We start from the raw sequence: 16,686 nt of genomic DNA, 5'->3' as shown, positions 1-16,686 counted from the left end.
GCCTCAGGCAACATAACAGAGGCCTTGCATGTCCACCGGGGTGTGTGATGTGGCCATGGCTGGCGATGGAAGTGTAACGTCACACCAATCACAGTAGAAGGTGTGTAGGCAGTTTCTGGACACTCCTCAGTCTGTGATCAGGACAGGCAGTGGAAGTGGTGCTGGTATCACAGCTGACTCGCCATGTTTGCTGAATCCATCCAGGCGGCACTGGGTATTCAGGGAAAGGGTGGTGATGTTCTACAGCACAAAGAGCTGGTCCTGTAGTTGCTGCTTGTAAGGCAAGGGTTAAAGTGTGGCATTCTTGCTTCATGGCATGAGATAAAGGTTGAGGTAATTATTTATTGAATTAGGATTGAGCTTGGCTGTTCTTTCATTTTTCTGTCATGATATTTTTTGACTATTTATAAAAAAGGTAGGAAATTAATAGTCTTTTGTCATACTAATTTTGAAATGTTAGCTTCAGAGGCAAATAATACCAGATCAAGGCTGTTGATGTGGAATTCACTCTGCTCACTTGAACATACTCTAGCCATTTCCTCACTCATTTTTATTTTTCTTTGGTTTTTGAGTAATCATTTTGATGTGATAACTGATATTTGATTATTTATTGCTTGATTTTTATGCCTTAAATCAGTTGGCTTTCTTCTTTTCTGCCCCGATCCTTTTCTAGAAAAGCAACTTGTGTGTGTTTTTGGTGGAAAAAGTTTGATAGTTCTTTGTTGAAACTTGTAATGTTTTGTCCTCACATGCCATGTTTGCAAATTTGAGCCAGCCTGGTGGTAATTCTGAAAAAAATTGTCTATGACAGAAAGCATAGATAGAAAGTTTTGGCAATATGCAACTATCTCAGATTTTTATGCTGTAATTAAATTACAAGTGTCCTGTTTGTATTCTATGAGTAGCTATCACGGCTGTAACACAGGTTGACAGAGTAAAACATGTTATTTCCCCAGAATCATGGATATTTCCTTGGAGTAGCAGGGACTTTGTTTCCTAATGCAGCTGCAGTTTGTATGTCATACAATTATCGTGCTTATGCGGTAGGCTACAAGGCATAGGCTCAGTCCTGGAAAACTTCAAACCAGACATATAAAGGACAGACTATGTTTTGGATGCTTCAGTATAATTACTTTGAATTTTCCTTAAAGTTTAGGATATAACCCACTGAGCTGGTCTTTCAGCTTCACTTACTTTCAGAGTACGTTTTTGCACATTCCATAGTTCATAGAATAAATCTGCCTTGTAGCATCAAAGCTGTGTGGGATATCTATGTCTTTTTCTCTGAAAAAAGCAGTTCATTCTCTAATAGTGCTTTGAATTTTGGGATTGACTCACAGACAAGATTATACAAAAGAAGGAAAATAAATGTGTATTTTATTATTTTTGAAATTGTGGATGTGTCGAGGGGAAAAGTGAGAAAGAAAAAGTGTGTTTTGTAACAGTTGTTAGCACTAATAATTCACATCTGTTGATTTAGCACTGGGACTGCAAAGACTGCACTTGGCCCTAGAGTTCTTCCCAAACTACCTCAAAAAGGTAAGAGTTCTCTTTATTCTCATAATGATATCTTTCAAATATGTGTGAAAGTAGATACTTGCTTTAAATATATGGATCTTCTCAGTAAAAGTTTTATTTCTAAAAGGCCACAAACCATGGAAGTTTAGCAAAACTGAAAGGATTTTGGAAGATCAGGAGGGGTTTTATTAAAGTAAAAACCCCAGTCAGATCTATGGAACATAAGGAGGCAAACAAACAAACAAAACAAAATAAAACCAAAAACCCCAAAACTAATTGAAGCTGGAAGAAGCCTCAGGTCTCTGATCCAACCCAGAAGAGATCAGCAGGTCCAATCCACCGCTCAGAGCAGGACCAGCTTTGTGACTTGAGAGCAAGTTGCTCAAGGCCATGTCCAGCCGCGTGCTGAGTATCTCCATGGATAATCGCTCTGGGCTTCCGTTTCTATCTTTGACCACTCTTGTTGGTAAATTCTTTTTTTCTTCCTAATACCCCTAAGTCCAGGTTCCTGATACCCTTGAAGCAAGTTGTGTCTATTGCCATGTTTTGGCGATCGGGGTTGTTGTCCTTATAACTACTTCGACAAGAATAGAGTACTGTTACATGCTCGCTTATGTATCAGTGACAGATTTGCTGAGAACATCATCCCAGTGACCACCTTACGGCTATTTCTTTTTGGAAATGTGGGGTTAGTCTCTCTTCAAACTCCTACAGCAGGTTTTATTTATTTTTCTGAGTTCTTGCAGAAGTTGACTATAAAGTTGAAAGTAGACCCTACCTTGTAGCTCTGTCTGATGCAGACTCGATTAAAGATACGTTGTAACTGAGTGGATGATCACTATAAAGCCTGAAGATCAGGAAATGATGCCTGACCAAACCTCTGAAGCTAGATGACTGAGAGTGCAGATAATTTTAACAGAAAATGCAAATGTGAAATTCCAGCTTTATTGATTATTATGACATGGTATTATCCTTTGAAAGAGACACCAGTGGCGCAGTAAGGTACCACTGTAAAGGAAGTCAACACTTCCTTGATTTAAAATTATATAGGTGAAAATTTAAGATGGGCTCAATCAAAGCATTTTGATAAGGGCTACGATCAGTTTTTTCATATCATTTACTTAAGCCTGAAACCAATGTGGATGATCAGTGCTTGTACATTTGCTACTAGGTAAGTCTAGGAGACAAAGCCATGTACAGGGATCAACACAGACTTTTTTTTTTTTTTAACGGGGCATCTGATAGTAGCTATACAATTTCTTTCATGGAAATTATGCAAAGTTTTCTTTTTTGTTATAAATAACCAATAAATATAGCATGGAAATGTTACTGCAGTAGGTGATGTTCAAGGCGACTGTGGTCGCTTTCATAGTAAAATTTTGGCTGGTAGAGTATGATACTAAAACAATGCTGAATACAATAGGAAATGATTCCTTCTAGTCAAAATATGTTCTTTTCATCATGGGTCGTAACTTTTTTCACTCCTGTACCCCCTTCATCTGTTTTAAATAGGGTGGTTTGGTTTAGGGTTTTGTGGGGTTTTTGTTGCGTTCTTATGGTTTTGTTTTTAAGGCAGATTTCTGTCAAGTTTTCTTTCGGAACTTGGCAGTAGAATCAATACATGACACTGGGAAAAAAGCACTTGAAAAGATATATTCAATTTTCTTCCATAAAAATCTGTGAAATACACATTTTAAAACTTCTCATCTTTACTAAATGGTAAATTTTTATAATACTGTTGGATTAGGTTTAGTTTGAATGTCTATAATACAGGGTTTTATACACTGTATAAACATACATACTCACTCACTCTCTTTTGAGACTTTACAGATACTAATCCTGAAACTCGGGGTTTTTTTTAATATGGAGTTCAACTGTATGTATGAATAATTGTCATTTCAGAGAATTTTCATTGCAGTTACATGAGTGGGTTGCAAAATACGTCTTATATTTGATATTTTTTTATTTTAGGTCCAAGAAGCAATCACTTTACTTCATTTTAAGTAGCTAATCTCTATATTTCGTTTTAATTAGTTGATCCATAAATTGACACCTAGTAGCTGTTAGATTAAGCACTCTTGGCCTCCAGGAGGAGCAATGAAATGAGACCTCAGTGAAAAAGGGTTACATAAAGTCGTATTATTTAGCATTTTTCATAGGCTAGGAGGACATATTGGCAGTTCTTGGGGCTCGGTGAACGTGTGGTCATTTACACAATTACAGTTTTGATATGTGCCTAAGTCCTTTAATACTAAAATGAGATTGTGAAAAACTATTCTTATGCTTTTGTGTTTTAGTGGCACTAAGAAAAATAGAAACCAGTCATCATCTTTCAATAGATAAATCCCATCAGCACACGGAAATCTTTCAGAAGCCCTCACTGTCCATCGATATACCACAGAAACCACAACCTGGAGACTTGCCCCCAAAGCCTCTGCCTCTGGAATTAACTCAGAAACCTCAAGTGGGAGATTTGCCTCCAAAGCCTGGAGAACTACCCCCAAAGCCTCAGCTAGGAGACTTGCCACCAAAACCACAACTTGGAGACTTACCTCCAAAGCCGCAAATGAAGGACCTTCCTCCAAAACCTCAGCTAGGAGAGCTGCTGAGTAAAACTCAAGGTGGAGAAGCATCACCTAAGCCTCAGCCCTCAGAGGCAAATCAAAAATCTCACTCCTTGGATCTTTCTCCAAATGTACAAGCTAGAGACACCGTCCAAAGGCAAGCATCTGAAGAGTCTAATGACATAACACATACCCTGCCAGAAACCCCTGTGCCACTTCCCAGGAAAATAAATATGGTAGGTATTATGCCAGCTAGCTGAAAGTACCCATGGACAGTTTTGAAGGTACTGCAGAACTATCTGTGAAAAAAAAACAAAAACAAACAAACAAAAAAAAAAAAACCAACCAACCAAACAAAAAAAAACAACAACCCACCCTTGAGCTATGTACACAAAGCAACATAACGTTATGGGCTAGGATGGGGCTCTTCTTGTGCTCCTAAGCAGCTTCAGCAAGTGGTGGGCATTTACAAGGCCTCTTGCACACTGGAACAAATACTAGTAACGTAAAACGATAGCCTTGGGAGCATGACAGCCTGTTTAGATTTATTAGGGAACTCGGACGTTTTTATCTGTGCCAGTTGTAATTCTGAATTAATTGGTGGTTTTCTCTGTTGTCTTTGCTCACTGCTTTGTATGCCTTAGATTACTAGAATATTTATATATTTGACTTCTGTAATCTTTAAGAAGGGTTGTTAGCACCTGTTGTGAGATAAAAATTGAAGTCAACTGTGACAGACTAGTAAATGCTCCTGTCGTGAGTATTTAATGTCAGTGTACTTAAGTGGTTAACAAAGGTTCACATATATATTGCTGAAGTGGCAAAACTGATGTTACTGGATGGTGTGTAGTAGCAGAGTTGGAACTATAACTCGATTCCAAGTCTCCTTGTTCAAACCCCAATTCATCTTGTTCATCTTGCTAACCAGTGCAGTTTCTGTCCAACAGAGGATTCTTCATGCATATGCATATTGAAATAATTTCATGAAACTCCAGAGCTCTCTTAAGATTTTCACCATTAAGAATACATCAAAAAGGAGATGGTTTTGCTTGTCAGATTGGCTATGCAGAGCACTTATTTAGAAGTAAATAAGACTTCCATTCTTGTAGTGAAAGCAGAGAGTCTCCTTTGTGTTTGTCTGAGGACACTCTTTCTCTGAAGCCATTACTCTGTCCTGAAGTTGCCTGTAAACTCCTACCTGGACTGAGAACGGCAGGGTTGTTGCTTGGGCTTCCTGAGTGTTCTGGAGGTTACATAAAATAGTGGAGGGATCTGGTCAAAAGGTGGCTGCAACTACAGTTTGTTGACTTATGTACTTTTTAATATGTCCAGCATCATATGCCTGCTTAATCTCGGCTATTTCTCACTTTATTAAGAAGGAAAGAAAACAAATAGTGGATTAGTTGTTTGCTTGGGGTTTTGTTTTGTTTTCTTTAAGCTCTCACCCTCCTTTACACAGAAAAATTCTGAGGGGAAAATCGGTATCCTTCAAATTCAGCCATTTTCACATGTGCAGTAAATTAAATAGTTCCACTGTTTTGCAGTGGTATGATATATATCTGTGATAATTACTTTCCAGTTTTCTACAGACACGTCATGGCATGCACACTTATATCTCTTCTTGTTCACTGCAGTCTTTCTTGCTCAAGTAGTAATGTGCAAGAATTCCTCTTAAATGTATCTTGCCTCCATTTGCATCCCCTGGCTACATCCTTTCCGCAGAAACTGGTGAAGTGCTGCATCACAGTGCAACAGTAAAACCCCTGAGAGCAGACACTGGTACTTGTGGGTGCTTCACTCTTGGGTGTGGCTATTTAGCCACTAAATAGATGAGCGCAATGTTTTTAATTGGAAGTTTTAGCAAATCAATTGCTCAGAATTCTTAGGTTAAAAATTATTAATGCTGTTAATGTATAAGGACTCAAAAGGGTATTTTTAGAGAAATGAAACTTGCTCTGAGTGCTTCTAAAGTCACACAGAGAGCTTGAGTGTTCTTTTGTGTGTGTGAGAGTGTTTTCTATAAAGGAGACAAAATACTTTTTAGACAAAAAAAGTGTTGAACATAAATAAGAGTACGGAGGGATTATTCATGACCACAGCAGCTGATTATTAGTCAGTCTTAAGCATAAAAGTCTCTTCTTAATATGTAGTAATATTGGATACAAGGAGTTGGGGGCGGCACGGCAGAGGGTATTTGTTTTATAGTTACAAATTACATTTCTGGAATTGCTTCTATTTATTTACACACCAGTGCCCCAAACTATGTTCTGAAAAATATATGCTCTCTTTAGAGCTATCCTTCTTTAAACTTTCCCAAGATTAAATACACCTCAGTCCTGAATTCGGCTTTTTACCACTCTCTGAAGTGAAAGGAATAGAATATGAAAATGTCATCAGTGGTACGAATCTGAAGGAACAGGAGCAATTGCTGTAGTTTTTCATGTGTTCTTACCAGCTGAGTCGCATACAGTTATCTAAGTATAGAGGAATTTAACTTTATTTAGTCTTTATTGAATGAGACAGTTTTTATCTGGCAGAAGTAGTTGCTTCCCTTCATGACTGGAGAATTGACTGGAAGTGCTCTTAGTTTGTAAAGGTTCTCTGGAGTTGAAAGCTGAGGCTGTCCCCAAATACCCATTCATATTGAATTCCAGTCCCCAGTGATAGCTGAGATTCTTGCTCAAATTAGATAAATTTGTTTAAAAAGAGAAAGCATTCTTTGAAGTAACTTCTTGCTGCAGTAAACCCTTGCGGCAAAAAAAACCCTTTGATCTCATATGAACTTCACTTCAGGTATTTCTGTTCATTTGCCTTGAGTATGGGGGATTTTTAGACTTCAGTTGTTAACTGCTTTGTCCCTTAGATGCATCTGTAATTGTTATTTTTATGTACCATGCGTTTAGTATGAGTGCTCTTTGCTGTGCCTGTTCAGTCGTTGATCTGCAGGGAATTCTTTTTTTGCCAAAACATGGAGGAGTTTCAAGTGGGTAGGGTAATAGCAAAGAGAAGGCTCCCTAGGAAATTTCCTCTGTGAAGTTACTTTTGGCTCAAATTCTTCTCAGCCTGCTGACTTTTCCTTCATGGCCCTTCTGCTTCTCATCTCCTTGTGCTTTTCTTGTTTTTTTGCATTCTTGTTACCGACTGCTTCTGTTCAAAGAAGGACCTGTAGTTTTGGAAGAAGTGCGTGTATGAAAATACAGGAATATAAAGTTAGCAGGAGTGTTTTGCTGTGAATATTGCTTCCTTACCCTCTTTGGAAATAATTTAAAGCATTTTCCTTGCCGTGAGAAACATATGTTTGGGGAGGAGTCCATGGCTCAGGCTTTTTCATATGAATTAGCAGTATGCAGCAAGGTATGACCTAGAAAATATTTGGACTCAGAACAGTAGAGGATATCTATTGTGAATTATCATCACAAAATAGTACTGAAAATAGCCATCTGAAATTAAGATTCTTCTAGTAAGAAATTGCTAACATTTTGGATGAAAAAAAAATCACACAAAAAATAATTTCAAGTCCTGTAAGGAGATCTGAAATCAAAGGATTTACACTAGATCCAAAACCCAAACTGTAAGGAATACTGGGATTCCAAAGCAGCATTTTCCTCACCCCTTACCTCTCTTGTAACATTCAGAGGAGACTGGCTTTCATTTTCTGTTCATGGTGGCTTTTTAAATGAAGCGTGTGTTAAAGGAGAAAGAGGGTGTTTGTGGACTGGAACAATGTAAAGCTGCTTCCACTGGTAAAGGAAGTTTAAACAACATAGGTAACCTAAGCCGTGCGCTACACATTAAAGTCCCTTGGGAGTTCTGAATCTTGGGAAAAAGAAAACCTACATCTGTGTAGGTATTTTTTTTTCCTTAATATCCTTGAAGGAGATTTTTGATTTTATGCCCCTGACTGCAGGGAAAGCAATTTGATAGTGTTCACCTTCTTGTAAAATAAAACGTAACTAAAAGGCAAAATGAGTATCAGATCTGTTTTCACTGTTCCTCATGTCCTTCATCTAAAACTTCATTCTATTTTTAGGGGAAAAACAAAGTTAGGCGAGTGAAGACCATTTATGACTGTCAGGCAGATAATGATGATGAGCTCACGTTTGTTGAAGGAGAAGTAATTATTGTAACTGGTGAAGAGGACCAAGAGTGGTGGGTATGTATCTTTTCCTTTTAAAGGAAAGCCTCTTATTCCAAACTGGGTGGTGGGGGTGGTGGTTACTTGGTTTCTGGGTGGTGGGTTTTTATTTTGTTCGTTTTGGGGAGGGATTTTGTTTTGGGGAGGGTTTTGCCTGAGCTAACATCCAGCTCTTAAACCCGTGTTAGAGAAGACCCCCTTTCTCTGGTAGGTAGGTGGGGTCTGGCTCTTCCTTAGAGTCTGCCAGAACCTTCCTGACTAGGTTTGGCTTTATTACTGGCTCATAACAACATGTATTTACATGTGTCACTCTTTGTAATGCACACTAACCTTTCATTAAATGAAGAAGTGGTGAGTGGTGATTTTTACTCTGTTTAGCATGCTTACACCCTTCATGAAAAATGAGAGATGTAATTATCTTTAGTTCACCAGAAACGTGAAGTTATACCTACAGGGGTTGCTGGAAATCTGAAAAACTTTCTAATTGGGGCTGTAAGCTGATGGCTTTCCTCGTTATATGAGAGGTAGTTAACACTTTCTTTCCCTTCTTCCCTCCCATGCCATTGGTTTGTATCATACTCCCCACCACCACTCTGGACTGCGTATTGTCTTTAGTTCTTGAGTCCTAACACCAGGTTTTTCCCAACCCCGCCTGAAGGCTCCAGCCATCCTTTGACACACTACTTCTTGCCTCCAAAGCCCTGCTACATCATACTTCCCTTCCTAAGGATTTTTACTGGGGAAAATGAGACAGATTTCATTTTGATTAAAACAAATTCTTATCACAATGCTGCCTATGATTTCCTAATCCAAGCGCAGGGCGCAACCTTTGCTGTTTTGGTTCTAGCTACATGGTTTCTTCTCACTCCTCATTTAAGTGTGGAAGATTTTCAGCTGAAAAGATGGTGTCGAAAGAGCAATGCCCAGTGAAAAGCTGCTGCATTAACTGTATCGTCCAGTCCCTGATCATAGTTGCATTAGTTGCTGAATCTGTTTTGTAAAGTGGCTTTTTAAGATCCTTGGGTACATGCCCAAAAGTTCCATGAAGTGTTCCAGTCTGAGTATTTCTGAGAAGGGAAACAAGAGCTGTTGACTCATGTGCTTCAAAAATTTGGCTCTGCAAGAGGAAATGGCCAGCCCTGTATGTTTCCCCTTCCCATTTTGTTAGCTTGTGGAAGAGGAAGGAGGCACACTATTATTCTGAAAGTGGTGATCAGCACTGTAGCAGGATGAGAAGAGCATTATGTGGTCAGACAAGACTGCTACTCCAGTGCTGTCAGTTTGACAGTTGTTTATAATTATGTGTTTTAAACATGTAAAGTTCATACAGAAGGTGCCATTATTTCTAATTTTTTTAGGGGTTCCTTGGCCATTTCTTTATAAGTTGTTATTATTACGCAAAACATGTGAGAAGCTGTACGTGAAGGATACCTAATCAGACAATATTATGACTTGTTATAAACAGTGGTATGCACATAAATCATTAGGAGTCATACTAATTCAATGAGACAATAGCAGGGCTTTTATCACTTTAAGTGAAACGTGGAGATTATCCTGAGTAACTTCACAACTGTAGCAGGCATTTCCCTTGAGTGAGTGAGATGTTTAGGGTTTATTCAGTTAACTAAGATGAATGGTTTTCAGAGATACCCGTCTTGTTGCTGAAAGTTAGTTTGTCAGGCAAAAGAAAATCAGTCTTCTGTTTGGTGAGAGTCTTGAAATTCAGTGGTGTATGCAGGTTTCCAAATAAAATTGTTTTCTTTAGATTTAGTTGGCTTAATTTGTCTTACTTATGTTTTTGCAGTTTTATTTTGTTCCTTTACACAAATTCAAATGTTACCCAAGGTCTGCTTTAAACCGTCCAAGAACTTGCAAGGGCTCTGTAGGATCCACACAGATCTGCTGCTTTTGAGGGAAGTAAATGCAGTCTACAAACTGTGCATACACACACACACACACGTGTAATCTATATGTACGTTTTTCTCCTGTGTTGCAGATTGGCCACATCGAAGGACAGCCAGAGAGGAAAGGGGTCTTTCCAGTGTCCTTTGTGCACATTCTGTCAGACTAGTAAAAACAAACAAAAAATCCTAAACTTGAGCATTGCACATTCTTCATGCAAGACGGGCTTTTTAGCAAAAGCGAACGCTGCTGCCTCCCTGTAATCCTGTGCACAACTGTATATATAGCTGCTGTTACAAATTAAGAATTCATTTAAGTTTCACCTCATGAGGTTGAATTATATGTATTGTAAATATACTGTGTTATTCTGCCTTTGCCAGTATTATGGTAGCCTTGGAACCTGGCACGCCTTATTGGGTTTGTTGAAGCCATCCTCGGCATCTAGCACTTACATCTCTGTCTATGCTGTTAAAAATACGTATGAACTGCCAGCTTTCCAAACATAGATGGTCTCCGTCAACCATGTAACTGTACAGAAATGACTGTTCCTAATAACTTGGTATTCTCAATATACAATTAGCAGAAAGTTAGAATGGGTGAATGGTTTTGGACAATTTAAAAATCAGTCTGCAGTTTATAAGTGTATGCAGTTTACAGCTATGAAACCCACTTCGGTATTTATTTAATATAGTGCTCAGTTAAGTGTAATTATGAAGACAAATATTCACTGACTTTACAGATAACAATAATGTTTTATGGCGTGCATACAGCATTTCATGTTTATATTATGTGGACCTATGCCAAACTGTGATTGCAGTTCCCCTGTGATATTACCTCACTATAAAAAGTTAAAAAATTATTTCATTCGAAAACTTACTTTAATGAAAATTAGTCATATTGTTCTTTAGTAGATATATGTGAAATTTGCTGGTTTCTTTCACTGAATCCTTAGTAACCAAGGACTTCTAGAAAATGTTAACTGTTGACATTATGCATGCATTTAGACGCTTACTTGAAACCTGCCTTTGTACAAAGTAGTACTGTAGTGATATAGCTACATTTGAGGAAAAGAACATTTTAACTTAATTACTATTCAGATTAATGTGAGCTTGCAACAGTCTTTGTTTATAGTTAAATTGGCTCTTGGAAAAATGATTTTGTGGGGGTTTTTTTCCTCTGTCTTCAACCTTGCTAAAAGTTAGGTACCTAAAATAAAATTCCTTCAGTGGTGATATAAGGAAAAAATTTAAAATTATTTTTAATTGCTCCAAAAAGTGGAAGTTAAGATGATTTCTCATGCATTTGATCAGGCTGTTAATGACAGAACTCTGATCACAAGTATCAGGCTGGTTTAAGTAGAGTTCACTAAACTGTAACTGTAGTAGTCTTAATTCAAAGCACCAAATAACAGACATACAGTTATAAAACTAATTTCTAAGAAAATCATTGGAAGGCTGCATTTGACCTGAGGTTTCTTGAAAGTTGGTGTATAAAGTTGCATTGCCAGAAAACACTTTAATGTATTACTGGAAACTTTCATTTCCTATGTGACTTTCAACATAATTTTTAAACTTCTGAAACATAACGCAGTTGTGTTTTTCTCATGGTTTGTCTGTAGCAGGTTCCATGACTTTCATATGTAGTTTTGTATTACTTGCTTTAAATGTTATTTTGGCTTCAGTACCTAGTACTGCTGTTTCAAAGCAGATTGTCTTGGCTGCATGGAGAGATTTTTTTTCATTTCATAAAAGCACATCTCAGCCTTTCTGAGGGCTTTCATTTTTAATTCGGTTTTACAAGACTGTAGTCAGTGAATATTTAATTCTGTTTGTGGTTAATATAGAAACAAATACCAGTCTAAACCCCACATGGAAAAAATGCAAAACATTTATCAACTTTTAATGGTTTTATCATTTATAACAAAAGTTTATTCAAAGCCTGCTGGCATCTAATCTTCAGTATTACCAGCTCCAGTATTTCAGACTTTATTCTGTTTTTTAAGGAATGGATATCAGGTTTAGCGTTTATTTAGCGTTCCATTTTATCCATTACTACAATGTTTTAAGTTGCATTAAAGAACAAAACCTATTCACTTTTGTGGTCAATTGTATTTTTAAGTGATCTTGAAATAAACTGATAAAAGCAAATCATATAAAAAAAACCCTAGGCATGTAAAATTATGTAGAGTCAAATGTCTATTCTTTTCTACACTCTTTAAAATAGTATACATATGCATTTTATAAAATTAAATTAGTTCCCTCGGGAACAATAGTTCTGTTTATTCTGGCTTATTGTGGGTCATAAGAAATCTGAAAGTGTATGATATTGAGTTTAAGTACAGTATTATATTTGAACTCAATGAGCCACTGTCTGCAATTTTGTATATGACATAGTATTTGGAAAGTCTAAATCTTTATGGAAAACTAGCTGATAAAGGGTTGGGGGGGAGGGGCAGGGGAAGGTGCCCCCAGAGGGGGAAGTATGCTTTGCAGATGATGTCTTATTTACTGTTGAACAACAGTTGCTATTTATTTTTTTATTACATAGTACATCAACGTGTACAGAAATCGGATCTGATCATGCCACTAGTTAAAATCTTGACTTCTCATTGAATGTTAAGGTAAAACATCAGTACACTTGTCTATTCCCATGTATTTAATGTGACAGTTTTTGAGTACTGTATGTGTTAATTTCTACTTTTTTAATATTTAAAATTGCTTTTAAATAAATGTATTCAGTTGATCCCAGATATCTGAACAAGGCCCTTTTGTCAACTGGAATATCTTTTAGGGAGAAAGTCTGGATTCCAAACAGGTAGAACTAAAACACTTGAAATGTTTTCTCTTGAATATAAAGCACCCCTTATATAATGCAAGTAAATGTGTGTAACTCTTAACAGCTGTTAAATATGGATGCAATTGCCTTTATCTGGAATACTTTACTTACTAAAGTTAGCATCAAAACACTTATCTTGTCCATGAGTTTCGATTCCTTTCTCTCTGGCTTCAGTAGCCTCTATGCAAAGCCAGCCCGGTGTGTCTTGTTTTCTACAGCTGGCCCTTTGGGTTGGAAAGAACCGCTCTGCACAGCCCTCTGTCCCGTTCGCGGCCTTCCTCTGTCCGTGGGCAGGATTGCCAAACACCACGGCAGCTCTCGGTGCGACTTAAGCAGTACTAACTTCTCCTGGATGCAGTGACTTTATTGCTTAGAATTTCAGTTCTGACCCACCTTGCTGAGGTTATTTTTCCCCCTCCCCGAGTCGGTTCTTGGAAGTTTCTCATTTAAGACCCGTTCACTATCAAAACTACTCCAAAAAGAACAAGTCACTTGAAATTGCTGGAAAGCAATGAGAACATCCTTTAGCCAGAGGAAAAGCTGGAGTGTGAAGTTTATCAGATCTGGTTTGTATCAAAAACAGTAACTGCAACAGTGCAGGGCTCAGGAGACCACTGTGATAAGATAGCTTCTTGAATACTGAATTGCAAACCCATAGCCTGGGTTTGTTGTGGGATATTCTGCCTGGTTAGTTTTGGGCTTTTAAATTTACATGGACTAAACATTTGGGGTGAGGGGTGTGTGAAATAAGGACATGGGGCAGGGAAAAGAGTCTGGTTGAATATTCTGCTCTTCCTCATTTTCTGCTTTGTCACAGTGTTTCAAGTAACAGCATTCAGGGATCCATTGATTCTAATATCCCCATTTCTCTGTCCTACTTGTATTACTTGTTCTTCAGTGACATACTGATTTCCTTTTGCAAGTCAAAATTGAGGTGGGTGTATCACATGCTGTTTGGAGCAGAAGAGACCAAGACAACTGTGTGCCCAAAGAACACCCTTGTTCAAAGTTTTAGTCTGCTTGCCCTTTTCTTGGCAAACTTAAAGCTTATAAACAGAAGACTGATGGGTAATCAAGACCAGTGAAAGTGGTATCAAACTTAAACACCAATTAGTGAAGCTCAGAAACAGCTCCCTTCTGCCCAACAAAACCCCAAACGCTCCAACCCTCTAAATATCATGTAATTGTTTTCAGATGCTTCCCCCTCCCCAGGCTTTGTAGTTCTCTGTGACAGTTCACCTGAGCATCAACAACAACCAGCCTTCCCACACGCTTACCTATTGCACAGTTTCATGCCATTCACAGCCTAGACCAGTAACCCTCCTGTGCCAAGAAACCAGAATATGACAGAGGAGCAAATGTCCCTAAGTACATAAAGTTCAGCTTCAGACCTTAAATTCTTGCAGACAACTTCTCAACTTAGCCTTCTTGAGTTTAAGGCTGTTGGGGGGTGCTTTTATGAGACACTTTAGCTCTTGTATAACACAGCTGGAGGCTTTTCAGATGGATACAGAATGCACACAGGACTGTAAGATGTTTTCATCTATATAGCTGCAAGCCAAAAATTTTCTTATCTAATGCAAACTAACTATTTCAAGTTGTTTTAACGATACTTTGGGGGGCTATACATAACATGATTTACAGCTCAGTCATCTGCTGAGAGAGTGCTCAGGTTTCTTCTTGAGATAAGCTAAGTGCTGTTTGTCAACTCGTACTTAAGCTTACACACACATGTGTGCACCCTGTGCTGCCGCATGCACAAAACCTGCGAGTCTTGACTAGTTCTCATCAGCTGCTGTTTGGGTAACACTAAAAACGATAGTGTGTCACGGTACAGGCTCTGCCTTGTTCCTCTGCGAAGTACACAACAGATCCTCCTGTCTGCAGTGAGGCGGATGTCTGCTCTAGTCTCTTTTTATAATAGTGGGGGCAGGGGACAAACAATTTGTGACAGCTGCCTGTCACATCTGCTAACCATGTCGGAACAGAGGAGAAGCTGATCAGTTGTTTGCTGTACCACCTGAAGAATGTTTTGAACATTCTTCAAAGTCCAGCTTTAAGCCTACCTGGAATTTCAGTGTTAAAACTGCTCTGCAGTTCTTAGCAATGTTGTCTTGATTCTTACAGTGCCTGCTCAGAAACATCCACTCTCTTGTGCTTGTTGCTTTTTGCTGAAAGGTGGTGTGGGGCTAAGTTCATTCCCGCACAGGACTACTTTCCCCCCCCCCCCCCCCCCCAAGACTTGAAGATGTTTCTTGTGCTTCAGTTACCACACAAGATTTAGAAATCTGATTTTTCTCACAGACACATTGTGTAGATGAATCGCCCTTGAACACTCAAACTAGATGACTATAGAATGGCCGCATTAGAGGTTGTTTCATTGTATTTACCTTACTTTAGTTCAGTGCAATAGCATTAGGCTTGGTTTTTTGGTAACTAATCAATTTCCTTACTCTCTTCCCTGAGGAATACTCCAGGAGTAACTTACTACAGCTGCCTGCAAACTTACAAGAGTACGGAGTAGCGTGCAATAGCTTGTCTGAAGCTGCTCTCTAGTTCAGTAATGTTTTTCATCTTTCCCTGCTCCCACATCCCTGCCATGGTAGTAAGCGTCAACACGCTTCTGAGCTGCATTTCTTAAGTAAGTTTTTTATTTTTATTTAAATATTATCGGAAAGGATTGTAACGTGCTCCTGAACTTCAGACTGAAGACAGACAAGCTACCTCTTAAGCTGAACGTGCACAGAAGAGGTCAGCAGCTGTCTGTTCGTTAAGCAGGGGTTTTTCAGTGGTTTTCCGTTGGAGCTTGCAGACTTCCTTAGTGACCTGGTGACACCAGTAGCCACACACTGCTTCAAAGACAAAAGCAGACATTTTTTTTCAAGTTAGTAAAGGTGAATACTGCCTGTAATCACCTGTCTGTACTGCAAGCCATCCCATTCATGGCATTAGACCCACCCAGCCACATGCCCTAGCCTTCCCTTTATTCACTGTAGGTTTTGAATTCAGAACCATAGCTCTACTGCAGGAACTCTAGGCAGGAAAGCAAGAGCCCCAGGTAGCTTAGCAGTAAGTGAGCTGCAGCCAGCCCCGTGCTCTTGTTGCAGCTGAGACTATTGTGTGGAAACCCACCCAGGAGCTGGAAAAAAAGCCTTGTGGAGCAACTCCAGGATCATTGCAGTAGTTCTGACCTCTGTGGATAGAAGCATGGGGCTGAAGGGCAAATTTGTGATCTGAGAGTTTCCTCAGTCTCTATCCTCCCTACAAGAACAGGGCCAACCTCTGCAGAAAGAAACAGGAGGACAAATGCTAAACCTGCCTCGATAGGGTGCACAGAGCTGTTGGCCTGCCTAAAAGGGAAGTTTAGCAGCTTGACATCTAGAAAGCAAGGAGCACAGAGCTTCGCGCGAAGTGAACTTACACTGAGTGACGCTGGAAGATGGGGACTTACTCTGCAGAAGATTTGTAAGGGAGCAAATCTAAACTCAACCTGTACTACAAGGTGGAGGTGTGAGAACAGCAGGGGATGGGGGCAACACAAACCACAACTCTGACACCTTTGAAAGAGTATGAAAGACTTCATCATTGATGCAAAGATCAATCATAAGCAGTCAGTGGCTCCCCAGTGAGCACTGCCTATAGGTGGGCCATATATTCACCCTGGAGCTCAAGGTGATGCAGAAACTAAAGTGATATGAAGACCCTTGGCCACAAGAAGCAGCAAGATCTAAG

The 16,686-nt window shown here is 39.0% G+C and overlaps 1 protein-coding gene across 7 annotated transcripts in view; it reads left to right on the top strand.

Moving 5' to 3' along the window:
* Positions 1-13,084, top strand: part of ASAP1 (ArfGAP with SH3 domain, ankyrin repeat and PH domain 1) — a 161,579-nt gene extending 148,495 nt beyond the window's left edge. For all 7 annotated transcript variants that reach the window (XM_040589019.1, XM_040589021.1, XM_040589020.1 and 4 more), the window contains 4 exons: positions 1,481-1,539; positions 3,816-4,318; positions 8,113-8,235; positions 10,214-13,084. In XM_040589019.1, coding sequence (XP_040444953.1) covers positions 1,481-1,539; positions 3,816-4,318; positions 8,113-8,235; positions 10,214-10,288 — 760 coding nt within the window. In that variant the 3' untranslated portion in view covers positions 10,289-13,084. The remainder of the gene's footprint in view (positions 1-1,480; positions 1,540-3,815; positions 4,319-8,112; positions 8,236-10,213) is intronic.
* Positions 13,085-16,686: the final 3,602 nt, after the last annotated feature.

This window comes from Falco naumanni, chromosome 3 (assembly GCF_017639655.2).
Source record: "Falco naumanni isolate bFalNau1 chromosome 3, bFalNau1.pat, whole genome shotgun sequence".
Classification (NCBI taxonomy): Eukaryota; Metazoa; Chordata; class Aves; order Falconiformes; family Falconidae; genus Falco; species Falco naumanni.
Note: the sequence above shows the minus strand (reverse complement) of the source record. Positions and strands in the feature narration are given on the sequence as shown.